This window comes from Coregonus clupeaformis, chromosome 23 (assembly GCF_020615455.1).
Source record: "Coregonus clupeaformis isolate EN_2021a chromosome 23, ASM2061545v1, whole genome shotgun sequence".
Classification (NCBI taxonomy): Eukaryota; Metazoa; Chordata; class Actinopteri; order Salmoniformes; family Salmonidae; genus Coregonus; species Coregonus clupeaformis.
In genome coordinates, this window is record NC_059214.1 from 50,078,618 (window position 1) to 50,092,202 (window position 13,585).

Genomic DNA, 13,585 nt, shown 5'->3' on the forward strand with positions numbered 1-13,585 from the left:
TAGAACATCATGTAGAGAGATAGTCATTTCTAGAACATAATGTAGAGAGAGGGTCGTGTTCTAGAACATCATGTAGAGAGAGGGTCATGTTCTAGAACATCATGTAGAGAGAGGGTCATGTTCTAGAACATCATGTAGGGAGAGAGTCATTTCTAGAACATCATGTAGAGAGAGGGTCGTGTTCTAGAACATCATGTAGAGAGAGGGTCATGTTCTAGAACATCATGTAGAGAGAGGGTCATGTTCTAGAACATCATGTAGAGAGAGAGTCATTTCTAGAACATCATGTAGAGAGAGGGTCATGTTCTAGAACATCATGTAGTGGGAGGGTCATGCTCTAGAACGTCATGTAGTGGGAGGGTCATGTTCTAGAACATCATGTAGAGAGAGGGTCATGTTCTAGAACATCATGTAGAGAGAGAGTCATTTCTAGAACATCATGTAGAGAGAGGGTCGTGTTCTAGAACATAATGTAGTGGGAGGGTCATGTTCTAGAACATCATGTAGAGAGAGGGTCATGTTCTAGAACATCATGTAGTGGGAGGGTAATGTTCTAGAACATCATGTAGAGAGAGGGTCATGTTCTAGAACATCGTGTAGAGAGAGTCATGTTCTAGAACATCGTGTAGAGGCGGGTCATGTTCTAGAACATCATGTAGTGGGAGAGTCATGTTCTAGAACATCATGTAGTGGGAGGTCATGTTCTAGAACATAATGTAGAGAGAGGGTCATGTTCTAGAACATCATGTAGTGGGAGGGTCATGTTCTAGAACATAATGTAGAGGTGGGTCATGTTCTAGAACATCATGTAGAGAGAAGGTCATGTTCTAGAACATCATGTAGTGGGAGGGTCATGCTCTAGAACATCATGTAGTGGGAGGGTCATGCTCTGGAACATCATGTAGTGGGAGGGTCATGTTCTATAACATAATGTAGAGAGAGGGTCATGTTCTAGAACATAATGTAGAGGGAGGGTCATGTTCTAGAACATCATGTAGAGAGAGGGTCATGCTCTAGAACATCATGTAGTGGGAGGGTCATGTTCTATAACATCATGTAGTGGGTCATGTTCTATAACATAATGTAGAGAGAAGGTCATGTTCTAGAACATCATGTAGTGGGAGGGTCATGTTCTATAACATAATGTAGAGGCGGGTCATGTTCTAGAACATCATGTAGAGAGAGGGTCATGTTCTAGAACATCATGTAGTGGGAGGGTCATGTTCTAGAACATCATGTAGAGGCGGGTCATGTTCTAGAAAATCGTGTAGAGAGAGGGTCATGTTCTATAACATAATGTAGTGGGAGGGTCATGTTCTAGAACATCATGTAGTGGGAGGGTCATGTTCTAGAACATCATGTAGAGAGAGGGTCATGTTCTAGAACATCATGTAGTGGGAGGGTCATGTTCTAGAACATCATGGAGAGAGAGGGTCATGTTCTAGAACATCATATAGTGGGAGGGTCATGTTCTAGAACATCATGTAGTGGGAGGGTAATGTTCTAGAACATCATGTAGAGAGAGGGTCATGTTTTAGAACATCATGTAGAGGGAGGGTCATTTCTGATAACGATGATGGGCTTGAGGTCAGAATGCTTGGATCTAGTTTAGCCTGAACTTGATGGGACCGTTTTGGTGTCCGGACCGTGATTCCTATCTATCTTTCTGTTTGCAGGAGAGAAAGGGAAAGAGACTGTGCTGTTGTTTGAGTAAGAACTGAATCACAATAGTGTCACTCAGCCCTAGGTGAAGGTCTGTCTGTCCTTAATCCTCCATGCAGTGTGACAATGACCATAGGAGTTGGCCAGATAGCACAAACAGATCTGGGACCAGGCTTTGTCTTGCCTACTTGTGTCTCATAGAAATCTCCTGCATCTCAATCTCTGTATCAGAGTCGCTGACAGCACTTATTTTGAACAAGGCCCATAGGGAATAAGGAGCCATTTTGGGACACCATCACTGACTGTAGTATCCTGATGTCCACGGTCCTGTCCTGGAGTGGCTCAGGCTAAACAGTGAGCTGGTCCTGGAGTGGCTCAGGCCAAACAGTGAGCTGGTCCAGTAATCCCATTTAAACGTCCTCAGTACTAACCTGGGATTTACAGGGATCAACTGGAGAGATGGACGGATAGCTGTGTCCTGCTGCTCCACAGTGGGCTAGGGATAACATAGGGAGACTGTCTGTATGGTTAACACAGTGGGCTAGGGATAACATAGTGAGACTGTCTGTATGGTTAACACAGTGGGCTAGGGATAACATAGGGAGACTGTCTGTATGGTTAACACAGTGGGCTAGGGATAACATAGTGAGACTGTCTGTATGGTTAACACAGTGGGCTAGGGATAACATAGGGAGACTGTCTGTATGGTTAACACAGTGGGCTAGGGATAACATAGTGAGACTGTCTGTATGGTTAACACAGTGGGCTAGGGATAACATAGGGAGACTGTCTGTATGGTTAACACAGTGGGCTAGGGATAACATAGGGAGACTGTCTGTATGGTTAACACAGTGGGCTAGGGATAACATAGGGAGACTGTCTGTATGGTTAACACAGTGGGCTAGGGATAACATAGTGAGACTGTCTGTATGGTTAACACAGTGGGCTAGGGATAACATAGTGAGACTGTCTGTATGGTTAACACAGTGGGCTAGGGATAACATAGTGAGACTGTCTGTATGGTTAACACAGTGGGCTAGGGATAACATAGTGAGACTGTCTGTATGGTTAACACAGTGGGCTAGGGATAACATAGTGAGACTGTCTGTATGGTTAACACAGTGGGCTAGGGAAAGCATAGTGAGACTGTCTGTATGGTTAACACAGTGGGCTAGGGATAACATAGTGAGACTGTCTGTATGGTTAACACAGTGGGCTAGGGATAACACTGTGAGACTGTCTGTATGGTTAACACAGTGGGCTAGGGATAACATAGTGAGACTGTCTGTATGGTTAACACAGTGGGCTAGGGATAACATAGTGAGACTGTCTGTATGGTTAACACAGTGGGCTAGGGATAACATAGTGAGACTGTCTGTATGGTTAACACAGTGGGCTAGGGATAACACTGTGAGACTGTCTGTATGGTTAACACAGTGGGCTAGGGATAACATAGTGAGACTGTCTGTATGGTTAACACAGTGGGCTAGGGATAACATAATGAGACTGTCTGTATGGTTAACACAGTGGGCTAGGGATAACATAGTGAGACTGTCTGTATGGTTAACACAGTGGGCTAGGGATAACATAGTGAGACTGTCTGTATGGTTAACACAGTGGGCTAGGGATAACATAGTGAGACTGTCTATATGGTTAACACAGTGGGCTAGGGATAACATAGTGAGACTGTCTGTATGGTTAACACAGTGGGCTAGGGATAAGATAGTGAGACTGTCTGTATGGTTAACACAGTGGGCTAGGGATAAGATAGTGAGACTGTCTGTATGGTTAACACAGTGGGCTAGGGGATAACATAGTGAGACTGTCTGTATGGTTAACACAGTGGGCTAGGGATAACATAGTGAGACTGTCTGTATGGTTAACACAGTGGGCTAGGGATAACATAGTGAGACTGTCTGTATGGTTAACACAGTGGGCTAGGGATAACATAGTGAGACTGTCTGTATGGTTAACACAGTGGGCTAGGGATAACATAGTGAGACTGTCTGTATGGTTAACACAGTGGGCTAGGGATAAGATAGTGAGACTGTCTGTATGGTTAACACAGTGGGCTAGGGATAAGATAGTGAGACTGTCTGTATGGTTAACACAGTGGGCTAGGGATAACATAGTGAGACTGTCTGTATGGTTAACACAGTGGGCTAGGGATAACATAGTGAGACTGTCTGTATGGTTAACACAGTGGGCTAGGGATAACATAGTGAGACTGTCTGTATGGTTAACACAGTGGGCTAGGGATAAGATAGTGAGACTGTCTGTATGGTTAACACAGTGGGCTAGGGATAACATAGTGAGACTGTCTGTATGGTTAACACAGTGGGCTAGGGATAACATAGTGAGACTGTCTGTATGGTTAACACAGTGGGCTAGGGATAACATGGATAATTTGACGTTTGAGAAACATGGATGAACGTATCATTCTGACGTGAGACTGCGAGAGCTTGTTGACATACAGTGGGGGAAAAAAGTATTTAGTCAGCCACCAATTGTGCAAGTTCTCCCACTTAAAAAGATGAGAGAGGCCTGTAATTTTCCTCATAGGTACACGTCAACTATGACAGACAAAATGAGAAAAAAAAATCCAGAAAATCACATTGTAGGATTTTTAATGAATTTATTTGCAAATTATGGTGGAAAATAAGTATTTGGTCAATAACAAAAGTTACTCAATACTTTGTTATATACCCTTTGTTGGCAATGACACAGGTCAAACGTTTTCTGTAAGTCTTCACAAGGTTTTCACACACTGTTGCTGGTATTCTGGCCCATTCCTCCATGCAGATCTCCTCTAGAGCAGTGATGTTTTGGGGCTGTCGCTGGGCAACACGGACATTCAACTCCCTCCAAAGATTTTCTATGGGGTTGAGATCTGGAGACTGGCTAGGCCACTCCAGGACCTTGAAATGCTTCTTACGAAGCCACTCCTTCGTTGCCCGGGCGGAGTTTTTGGGATCATTGTCATGCTGAAAGACCCAGCCACGTTTCATATTCAATGCCCTTGCTGATGGAAGGAGGTTTCACTCAAAATCTCACGATACATGGCCCCATTCATTCTTTCCTTTACACGGATCAGTCGTCCTGGTCCCTTTGCAGAAAAACAGCCCCAAAGCATGATGTTTCTACCCCCATGATTCACAGTAGGAATGGTGTTCTTTGGATGCAACTCAGCATTCTTTGTCCTCCAAACACGACGAGTTGAGTTTTTACCAAAAAAGTTCTATTTTGATTTCATCTGACCATATGACATTCTCCCAATCCTCTTCTGGATCATCAAAATGCACTCTAGCAAACATCAGATGGGCCTGGACATGTACTAGCTTAAGCAGGGGGACACGTCTTGTACTGCAGGATTTGAGTCCCTGGCGGCGTAGTGTGTTACTGATGGTAGGCTTTGTTACTTTGGTCCCAGCTCTCTGCAGGTCATTCACTAGGTCCCCCTGTGTGGTTCTGGGATTTTTGCTCACCGTTCTTGTGATCATTTTGACCCCACGGGGTGAGATCTTGCATGGAGCCCCAGATCGAGGGAGATTATCAGTGGTCTTGTATGTCTTACATTTCCTAATAATTGCTCCCACAGTTGATTTCTTCAAACCAAGCTGCTTACCTATTGCAGATTCAGTCTTCCCAGCCTGGTGCAGGTCTACAATTTTGTTTCTGGTGTCCTTTGACAGCTCTTTGGTCTTGGCCATAGTGGAGTTTGGAGTGTGACTGTTTGAGGTTGTGGACAGGTGTCTTTTATACTGATAACAAGTTCAAACAGGTGCCATTAATACAGGTAACGAGTGGAGGACAGAGGAGCCTCTTAAAGAAGAAGTTACAGTTCTGTGAGAGCCAGAAATCTTGCTTGTTTGTAGGTGACCAAATACTTATTTTCCACCATAATTTGCAAATAAATTCATAAAAAATCCTACAATGTGATTTTTTGGATTTTTTTCCCTCAATGTATCTGTCATAGTTGATGTGTACCTATGGTGAACATTACAGGCCTCTCTCATCTTTTTAAGTGGGAGAACTTGCACAATTGGTGGCTGACTAAATATTTTTTTTTCCCACTGTATAGATAGATCTATTGTTATGGCCCTGCAGCTCTAGGTGATCAGATGGTCAGCTCTACCCGGGTGATCAGATGGTCAGCTCTACCCGGGTGATCAGATGGTCAGCTCTACCCGGGTGATCAGATGGTCAGCTCTACCCGGGTGGTCAGATAGTCAGCTCTACCCGGGTGATCAGATGGTCAGCTCTACCCGGGTGATCAGATGGTCAGCTCTACCCGGGTGATCAGATGGTCAGCTCTACCCGGGTGATCAGATGGTCAGCTCTACCCGGGTGGTCAGATAGTCAGCTCTACCCGGGTGGTCAGATAGTCAGCTCTACCCGGGTGGTCAGATAGTCAGCTCTACCCGGGTGGTCAGATGGTCAGCTCTACCCGGGTGGTCAGATGGTCAGCTCTACCCGGGTGGTCAGATGGTCAGCTCTACCCGGGTGGTCAGATAGTCAGCTCTACCCGAGTGGTCAGATAGTCAGCTCTATCCGGGTGGTCAGATAGTCAGCTCTACCCGGGTGGTCAGATAGTCAGCTCTTTCCAGGTGGTCAGATAGTCAGCTCTACCCGGGTGGTCAGATAGTCAGCTCTATCCGGGTGGTCAGATAGTCAGCTCTACCCAGGTGGTCAGATAGTCCTGTGGACTTTACACAGTAAGTAGGTTGACAGAAGTGATCAGAGGTTTGAAAAGCACATCACTTTAGTCCGAGTTTGAGTCTTATTGTTGGTTAGAATGAAGTACAAATGTCAGTCAAGACCAGTGGTACAGTATTTTAGACCTAACAAAGGCTGCATCCGAAATGTCACCCCCATAGGGCTCTGGAACACTAGTCAAACGTAGTGCACTATACAGGGAATAGGGTGACATTTGGGACGCATCCCAAACTCTGCTCTGCCAACTGACAGTGGAGTCATCTGTTCCATAGAGTGTGTGTTTGTGTGTGTCTCATTTACACAAGGCTGAGTAGTTCACTGTGTAGTATTGTGGTCCAGATTGTATATGGTTAAGAACTGTAATTAGAGGCCACAGTTATTGCAACACTATTTTCTTACATTCATTTGGTGAGTAAATAGTAGATGGTGGTAACACACACACACACACACACACACACACACACACACACACACAGCTGCTCTGGCCTCAAAACCACAATAGCTTCTCACTGGCTGTCAGGCACTGGTCCAGAGTGGGCTGTCTGTCAGGTGTAGTGTCTCCTGTGGATGCAGTGTGATCTTAATGTAGTGTGAGGTGTGATGGTGTTGGTCTGGGAAGAAGTCAGACTGTAGACAACCATAGCAGAGAGAGAGAGAGAGAGAGAGAGAGAGAGAGAGAGAGAGAGAGAGAGAGAGAGAGAGAGAGAGAGAGAGAGAGAGAGAGAGAGAGAGAGAGAGAGAGAGAGAGAGAGAGAGAGACAGAGACAGAGAGAGAGAGAGAGAGAGAGAGAGAGAGAGAGACAGAGACAGAGACAGAGACAGAGACAGAGACAGAGAGAGAGAGAGAGAGAGAGAGAGAGAGAGAGAGAGCAAAAACATAGAGACCCAGAAAACCTGAGCCTACGCCTTCACTATGGTGAATCACTAAAACAAAACAGAAATACACTACGGAAAAAGAAGGAACAGCATGTCAGAAATCAGCTCAATGTAATTGAAGAATCCATAGACTCTAACCACTTCTGGGAAAATTGGAAAACACTAAACAAACAACAACACGAAGAGCTATCTATCCAAAACGGAGATGTATGGGTAAACCACTTCTCCAATCTTTTTGGCCCTATAACAGAGAACAAACAGCAAAAAAATATACATGATCAAATGCAAATCTTACAATCAACTATTAAAGACTACCAGAACCCACTGGATTCTCCAATTACATTGAATGAACTACAGGACAAAATACAAACCCTCCAACCCAAAAAGGCCTGTGGTATTGATGGTATCCTCAATGAAATGATAAAATATACAGACAACAAATTTCAATTAGCTATACTTAAACTCTTTAACATCATCCTTAGTTCTGGCATCTTCCCCAATATTTGGAACCAAGGACTGATCACCCCAATCAACAAAAGTGGAGACAAATTTGACCCCAATAACTACCATGGGATATGCGTCAACAGCAACCTTGGGAAAATCCTCTGCATTATCATTAACAGCAGACTAGTTCATTTCCTCAGTGAAAACAATGTACTGAGCAAATGTCAAATTGTCTTTTTACCAAATTACCGTACGACAGACCATGTATTCACCATGCAAACCCTAATTGACAAACAAACAAACCAAAACAAAGGCAAAGTCTTCTCATGCTTTGTTGATTTCAAAAAAGCTTTTGACTCAATTTGGCATGAGGGTCTGCTATACAAATTGATGGAAAGTGGGGTTGGGGGAAAAACATACGACATTATAAAATCCATGTACACAAACAACAAGTGTGCAGTTAAAATTGGCAAAAAACACACACATTTCTTTCCACAGGGCCGTGGGGTGAGACAGGGATGCAGTTTAAGCCCCACACTCTTCAACATATATATCAACGAATTGGCGAGGGCACTAGAACAGTCTGCAGCACCCGGCCTCACCCTACTAGAATCTGAAGTCAAATGTCTACTGTTTGCTGATGATCTGGTGCTTCTGTCCCCAACCAAGGAGGGCCTACAGCAGCACCTAGATCTTCTGCACAGATTCTGTCAGACCTGGGCCCTGACAGTAAATCTCAGTAAGACAAAAATAATGGTGTTCCAAAAAAGGTCCAGTTGCCAGGACCATAAATACAAATTCCATCTAGACACCGTTACCCTAGAGCACACAAAAAACTATACATACCTCGGCCTAAACATCAGCGCCACAGGTAACTTCCACAAAGCTGTGAACGATCTGAGAGACAAGGCAAGAAGGGCCTTCTATGCCATCAAAAGGAACATAAAATTTGACATACCAATTAGGATCTGGCTAAAATACTTGAATCAGTTATAGAACCCATTGCCCTTTATGGTTGTGAGGTCTGGGGTCCGCTCACCAACCAAGAATTCACAAAATGGACCAAACACCAAATTGAGACTCTGCATGCAGAATTCTGCAAAAACATCCTCCGTGTACAACGTAAAACACAAAATAATGCATGCAGAGCAGAATTAGGCCAATACCCTCTAATTATCAAAATCCAGAAAAGAGCCGGTAAATTCTATAACCACTTAAAAGGAAGCGATTCCCAAACCTTCCATAACAAAGCCATCACCTACAGAGAGATGAACTTGGAGAAGAGTCCCCTAAGTAAGCTGGTCCTGGGGCTCTGTTCACAAACAGACCCCACAGAGCCCCAGGACAACAACAACAACAACAACAACACAATTAGACCCAACCAAATCATGAGAAAACAAAAAGAGAATTACTTGACACATTGGAAAGAACAAACAAAAAAACAGAGCAAACTAGAATGCTATTTGGCCCCAAACAGAGAGTACACAGTGGCAGAATACCTGACCACTGTGACTGACCCAAACTTAAGGAAAGCTTTGACTATGTACAGACTCAGTGAGCATAGCCTTGCTATTGAGAAAGGCCGCCGTAGGCAGACCTGGCTCTCAAGAGAAGACAGGCTATGTGCACACTGCCCACAAAATGAGGTGGAAACTGAGCTGCACTTCCTAACCTCCTGCCAAATGTATGACCATATTAGAGACACATATTTCCCTCAGATTACAGCGATCCACAAAGAATTCGAAAACAAACCCAATTTTGATAAACTCCCTTATCTACTGGGTGAAAAACCACAGTGTGCCATCACAGCTGCAAGATTTGTGACCTGTTGTCACAAGAAAAGTGCAACCAGTGAAGAACAAACACCATTGTAAATACAACCCATATTTATGTTTATTTAACTACTTAAGTACTTTAACTATTTGCACATTGTTACAACACTGTATATAGACATAATGACATTTGAAATGTCTTTATTCTTTTGAAACTTCTGAGTGTAATGTTTACTGTTAATTTTTATTGTTTATTTCACTTTTGTTTACTATCTAGAGAGAGAGAATGCACTCCAGCATCTCAAAAACGTATTAGGATGTTGATGTGTTTCTCTTTCTAGTGACTTGGATGAAGTGGGAACTGCATCTGCTCAGATAGTGGGAGAGAATAATGGAGTTGGTGTGTCTCTTCCCAGGCCTAAGCCTCTGTCTGTCTCTGTCTCTCTGTGGTGTCTGCTAATATATTCATACTAAACTGCATGCCTAATAGACCCTGCTGCTGGCCTGCTACACTCAGTTTGTTGTTTTTATGAAAAAAAAAATTTCTCAAAATATTTTTTGGGTGCTAGCTAATGTTTTTATTGCGATGGTTTCCGCGATTAGCCTTTATGGCTGGGACTGCAAGTTTCCTGTTAAGCAGCAGCTAACGTTCGTAGTGCTAGCCCACCTGTGTTTTTTATCCACGGCGCAAATGCTTTAGGTGTGAGACGATTTCCACACAATCACAAGATGAAGATAAGGTGGAACTGAAAACTGGACAGGGATTTGTCTGCCCTAAATGCACCACCATCAATCATCTTAGGGAAGAGATCCTCCGGCTGTTTGCTCGGCTGAGAGAAAAGGATAACCTGCTTTCTAACTACACCAACCTTGCTGTAGCCCAGGCAAACCGAATCTCTGTTTTAAATGCCTCCTATAGCTAAGCTGTCTCTGAATCGGGCGGCGTTGATATGTCCCAATCCAACGGACAGATGTTAAGCTCAACTCCGTGGCTCATGGGAGACTGGACACTCACAAGACGTAGGAGATCGGGGAGGCAGTCTGGCCACCCTTCATCTGTCTGAGAAGATCCGATCCAGCTATCAAACAGCTTTGCCCCGCTTGAGACGGACCTCCCAGCCCCGGGAGTCAGCACGGATCCTGGGAGTATACAACAGCCGGTGGCCGCCCAGTGTCACCCTCCCCCACGGCCACCCAGTGTCACCCTCCCCCCACGGCCGCCCAGTGTCACCCTCCCCCACGGCCACCCAGTGTCACCCTCCCCCACGGCCACCCAGTGTCACTCTCCCCCACGGCCACCCAGTGTCACCCTCCCCCACGGCCACCCAGTGTCACCCTCCCCCACGGCCACCCAGTGTCACCCTCCCCCACGGCCACCCAGTGTCACCCTCCCCCACGGCCACCCAGTGACACTCTCACCCACTGCCACCCAGTGTCACCCTCCCCCACGGCCACCCAGTGACACTCTCACCCACTGCCACCCAGTGAAACCCTCCCCCATGGCCACCCAGTGTCACTCTCCCCCACGGCCACCCAGTGTCACCCTCCCCCACTGCCACCCAGTGTCACTCTCCCCCACGGCCACCCAGTGACACTCTCCCCCATGACACTCTCCCCCACGGCCATGCAGTGACACTCTCCCCCACGGCCACCCAGTGGCACCCTCCCCCACAGCCACACAGTGACACTCTCCCCCACGGCCACCCAGTGACACTCTCCCCCACGGCCACCCAGTGACACTCTCCCCCACGGCCACCCAGTGACACTCTCCCCCACGGCCACCCAGTGACACTCTCAACCAGTGACACTCTCCCCCACGGCCACCCAGTGACACTCTCCCCCACAGCCACCCAGTGACACTCTCACCCAGTGTCACCCTCCCCCACGGCCACCCAGTGACACTCTCCCCCACGGCCACCCAGTGACACTCTCCCCCATGACACTCTCCCCCACGGCCACCCAGTGACACCCTCCCCCACGGCCACCCAGTGACACTCTCCCCCATGACACTCTCCCCACGGCCACCAGTGACACCCTCCCCCACGGCCACCCAGTGACACTCTCCCCCCATGACACTCTCCCCCATGGCCACCCAGTGACACTCTCCCCCACGGCCACCACAGGTCAGCAGGTTGCTGACTCAAGACAGAAGCGTCTCGGGCCATCCTCCACCTTCCTGGGGTTTCCGTTGCCATCCGCTGTTGCTGGTGTGAAGTGTCAGGCTAGCCTGGCTCAAAGCCTCCATCCCCTCAGCCTGAGGTAGTCCCATCCTTCTCCATCAGATTCCACCACGACCACCTGCGTGAGAATGCTGTTCATTGACTGCAGCTCAGCGTTCAACATCACAATGCCCTCAAAGCTCATCACTAAGCCAAGGACCCTGGGACTAAAAACCTCCCTCTGCGACTGGATCCTGGACTTCCTGACGGGCCGCCCCCAGGTGGTAAGGGTAGGTAACAACACATCTGCCACGCTGATCCTCAACATGTGCGTGCTCAGTCCCCTCCTGTACTCCCTGTTCACCCATGACTGCATGGCCAGGCACGACTCCAACACCATCATTAAGTTTGCCACCAACAACGATGAGACAGCCTATAGGGAGGAGGTCAGAGACCTGGCCGTGTGGTGCCAGGATAACAACCTCTCCCTCAACGTGATCAAGACAAAGGAGATGATTGTGGACTACAGGAAAAGGAGGACCGAACACGCCCCCATTCTCATCGACAGGGCTGTAGTGGAACAGGTTGAGAGCTTCAAGTTCCTTGGTGTCCACATCACCAACAAACTATCATGGTCCAAACATACCAAGACAGTCGTGAAGAGGGCACGACAAAGCGTATTCCCCCTCAGGAGACTGAAAAGATTTGGCATGGGTCCTCAGATCCTCAAAAAGTTCTACAGCTGCACCATCGAGAGCATCCTGACTGGTTGCATCACCGCCTGGTATGGCAACTGCTCGACCTCCGACCTTAGCAAGCAGTTGCTTATCAACAGATAGTATGACCATCTGTAGAGCATCTACAGATGGACTTTCCGGACTATCCAAATAAAGTGTGACCCTAAGTTAACCCTCATTCTACCGGACTGGAGTCATTTTGAACCTAGAGGCATATTTTTCATTATAGCCAAGTTTTATTAAATTAATCCCAATTTTTCACGACTTTGTCAATCAACTTGCTCTTAACCAATCGCCGTTAAACCTCGCTGAAGAAGAGGAATCTGTCAAACTCTAATGAAGGCAGATGGGAGGTAGACTAGGAAGAAGAGGAATCTGTCAAACTCTAATGAAGGCAGATGGGAGATAGACTAGGAAGAACTCTAACGAAGGCAGATGGGAGGTAGACTAGGAAGAACTCTAACGAAGGCAGATGGGAGGTAGACTAGGAAGAACTCTAACGAAGGCAGATGGGAGGTAGACTAGGAGCGTCAAGGACTAAAGAACAAGCACATTTGATTGAAATTAATTTCTACCTCTTCTAGCGAATGTTCATGTGCACTATAAGCATGGCGCCCACTTAGACAGGAAGTGGTAGCAACAATATATCACACCAAAAGGAAACTTCAATGTCTATAATGTTGCAATAAAGGATATGAAACGGTGTGAACAAAAGGAGGGGGACATGTTGATAACTCTAGCGACGATTGGAAGAGGTGATGTGATACAGATGGAACAAAAATTGAGTTTAACTTGACAAAACATTTACAATGGGAAAAACAAAGCGCTCTCTGTGGCCCTGTGAATGAGTAATGGCCCTGTGAATGAGTAATGGCCCTGTGATTGAGTAATGGCCCTGTGAATGAATAATGGCCACGTGAATGAGTAATGGCCCTGTGAATGAGTAATGGCCCTGTGAATGAGTAATGGCCAACTGTAGCTCAGTTGGTAGAGCATGGCGCTTGCAACACCAGGGTTGTGGGTTCGATTCCCACGGGGGGCCAGTATGAAAATGTATGCACTCACTAACTGTAAATCGCTCTGGATAGGAGCATCTGCTAAATGTAATGTGAATGAGTAATGGCCTTTGCAGTAAATAAGAGAGAAGCTTTCACAGGAGGCCTAATCTCTCGTGGAAACGCTAGGTAAACATAAATGGCACAGAGCAGTAAGATTTTAG

The 13,585-nt window shown here is 46.3% G+C and overlaps 2 protein-coding genes across 3 annotated transcripts in view; both read left to right on the forward strand.

Annotated features, from left to right (window-relative positions):
- Positions 1-13,585, forward strand: part of tmem198a (transmembrane protein 198a) — a 57,360-nt gene that overhangs the window by 8,047 nt on the left and 35,728 nt on the right. The gene's annotated exons all lie outside the window — the stretch shown is intronic.
- On the forward strand, positions 10,421-11,733 carry LOC123481714 (extensin-like). The gene is made up of 4 exons (XM_045206474.1): positions 10,421-10,490; positions 10,539-11,058; positions 11,299-11,391; positions 11,499-11,733. Exons 1-4 carry the CDS (start codon positions 10,421-10,423, stop codon positions 11,731-11,733), a joined length of 918 nt encoding a protein of 305 aa, XP_045062409.1.

Coding starts and splice junctions, on each gene's coding strand:
- LOC123481714 (XM_045206474.1), top strand. CDS start 10,421: ATGTCCCAATCCAACGGACAGATGTTAAGCTCAACTCCGTGGCTCATG. Junction 10,491..10,538: donor AGACTGGACACTCACAAGAC/GTAGGAGATCGG, acceptor CTGTCTGAGAAG/ATCCGATCCAGCTATCAAAC. Junction 11,059..11,298: donor CTCTCCCCCACGGCCACCCA/GTGACACTCTCC, acceptor ACGGCCACCCAG/TGACACTCTCCCCCACAGCC.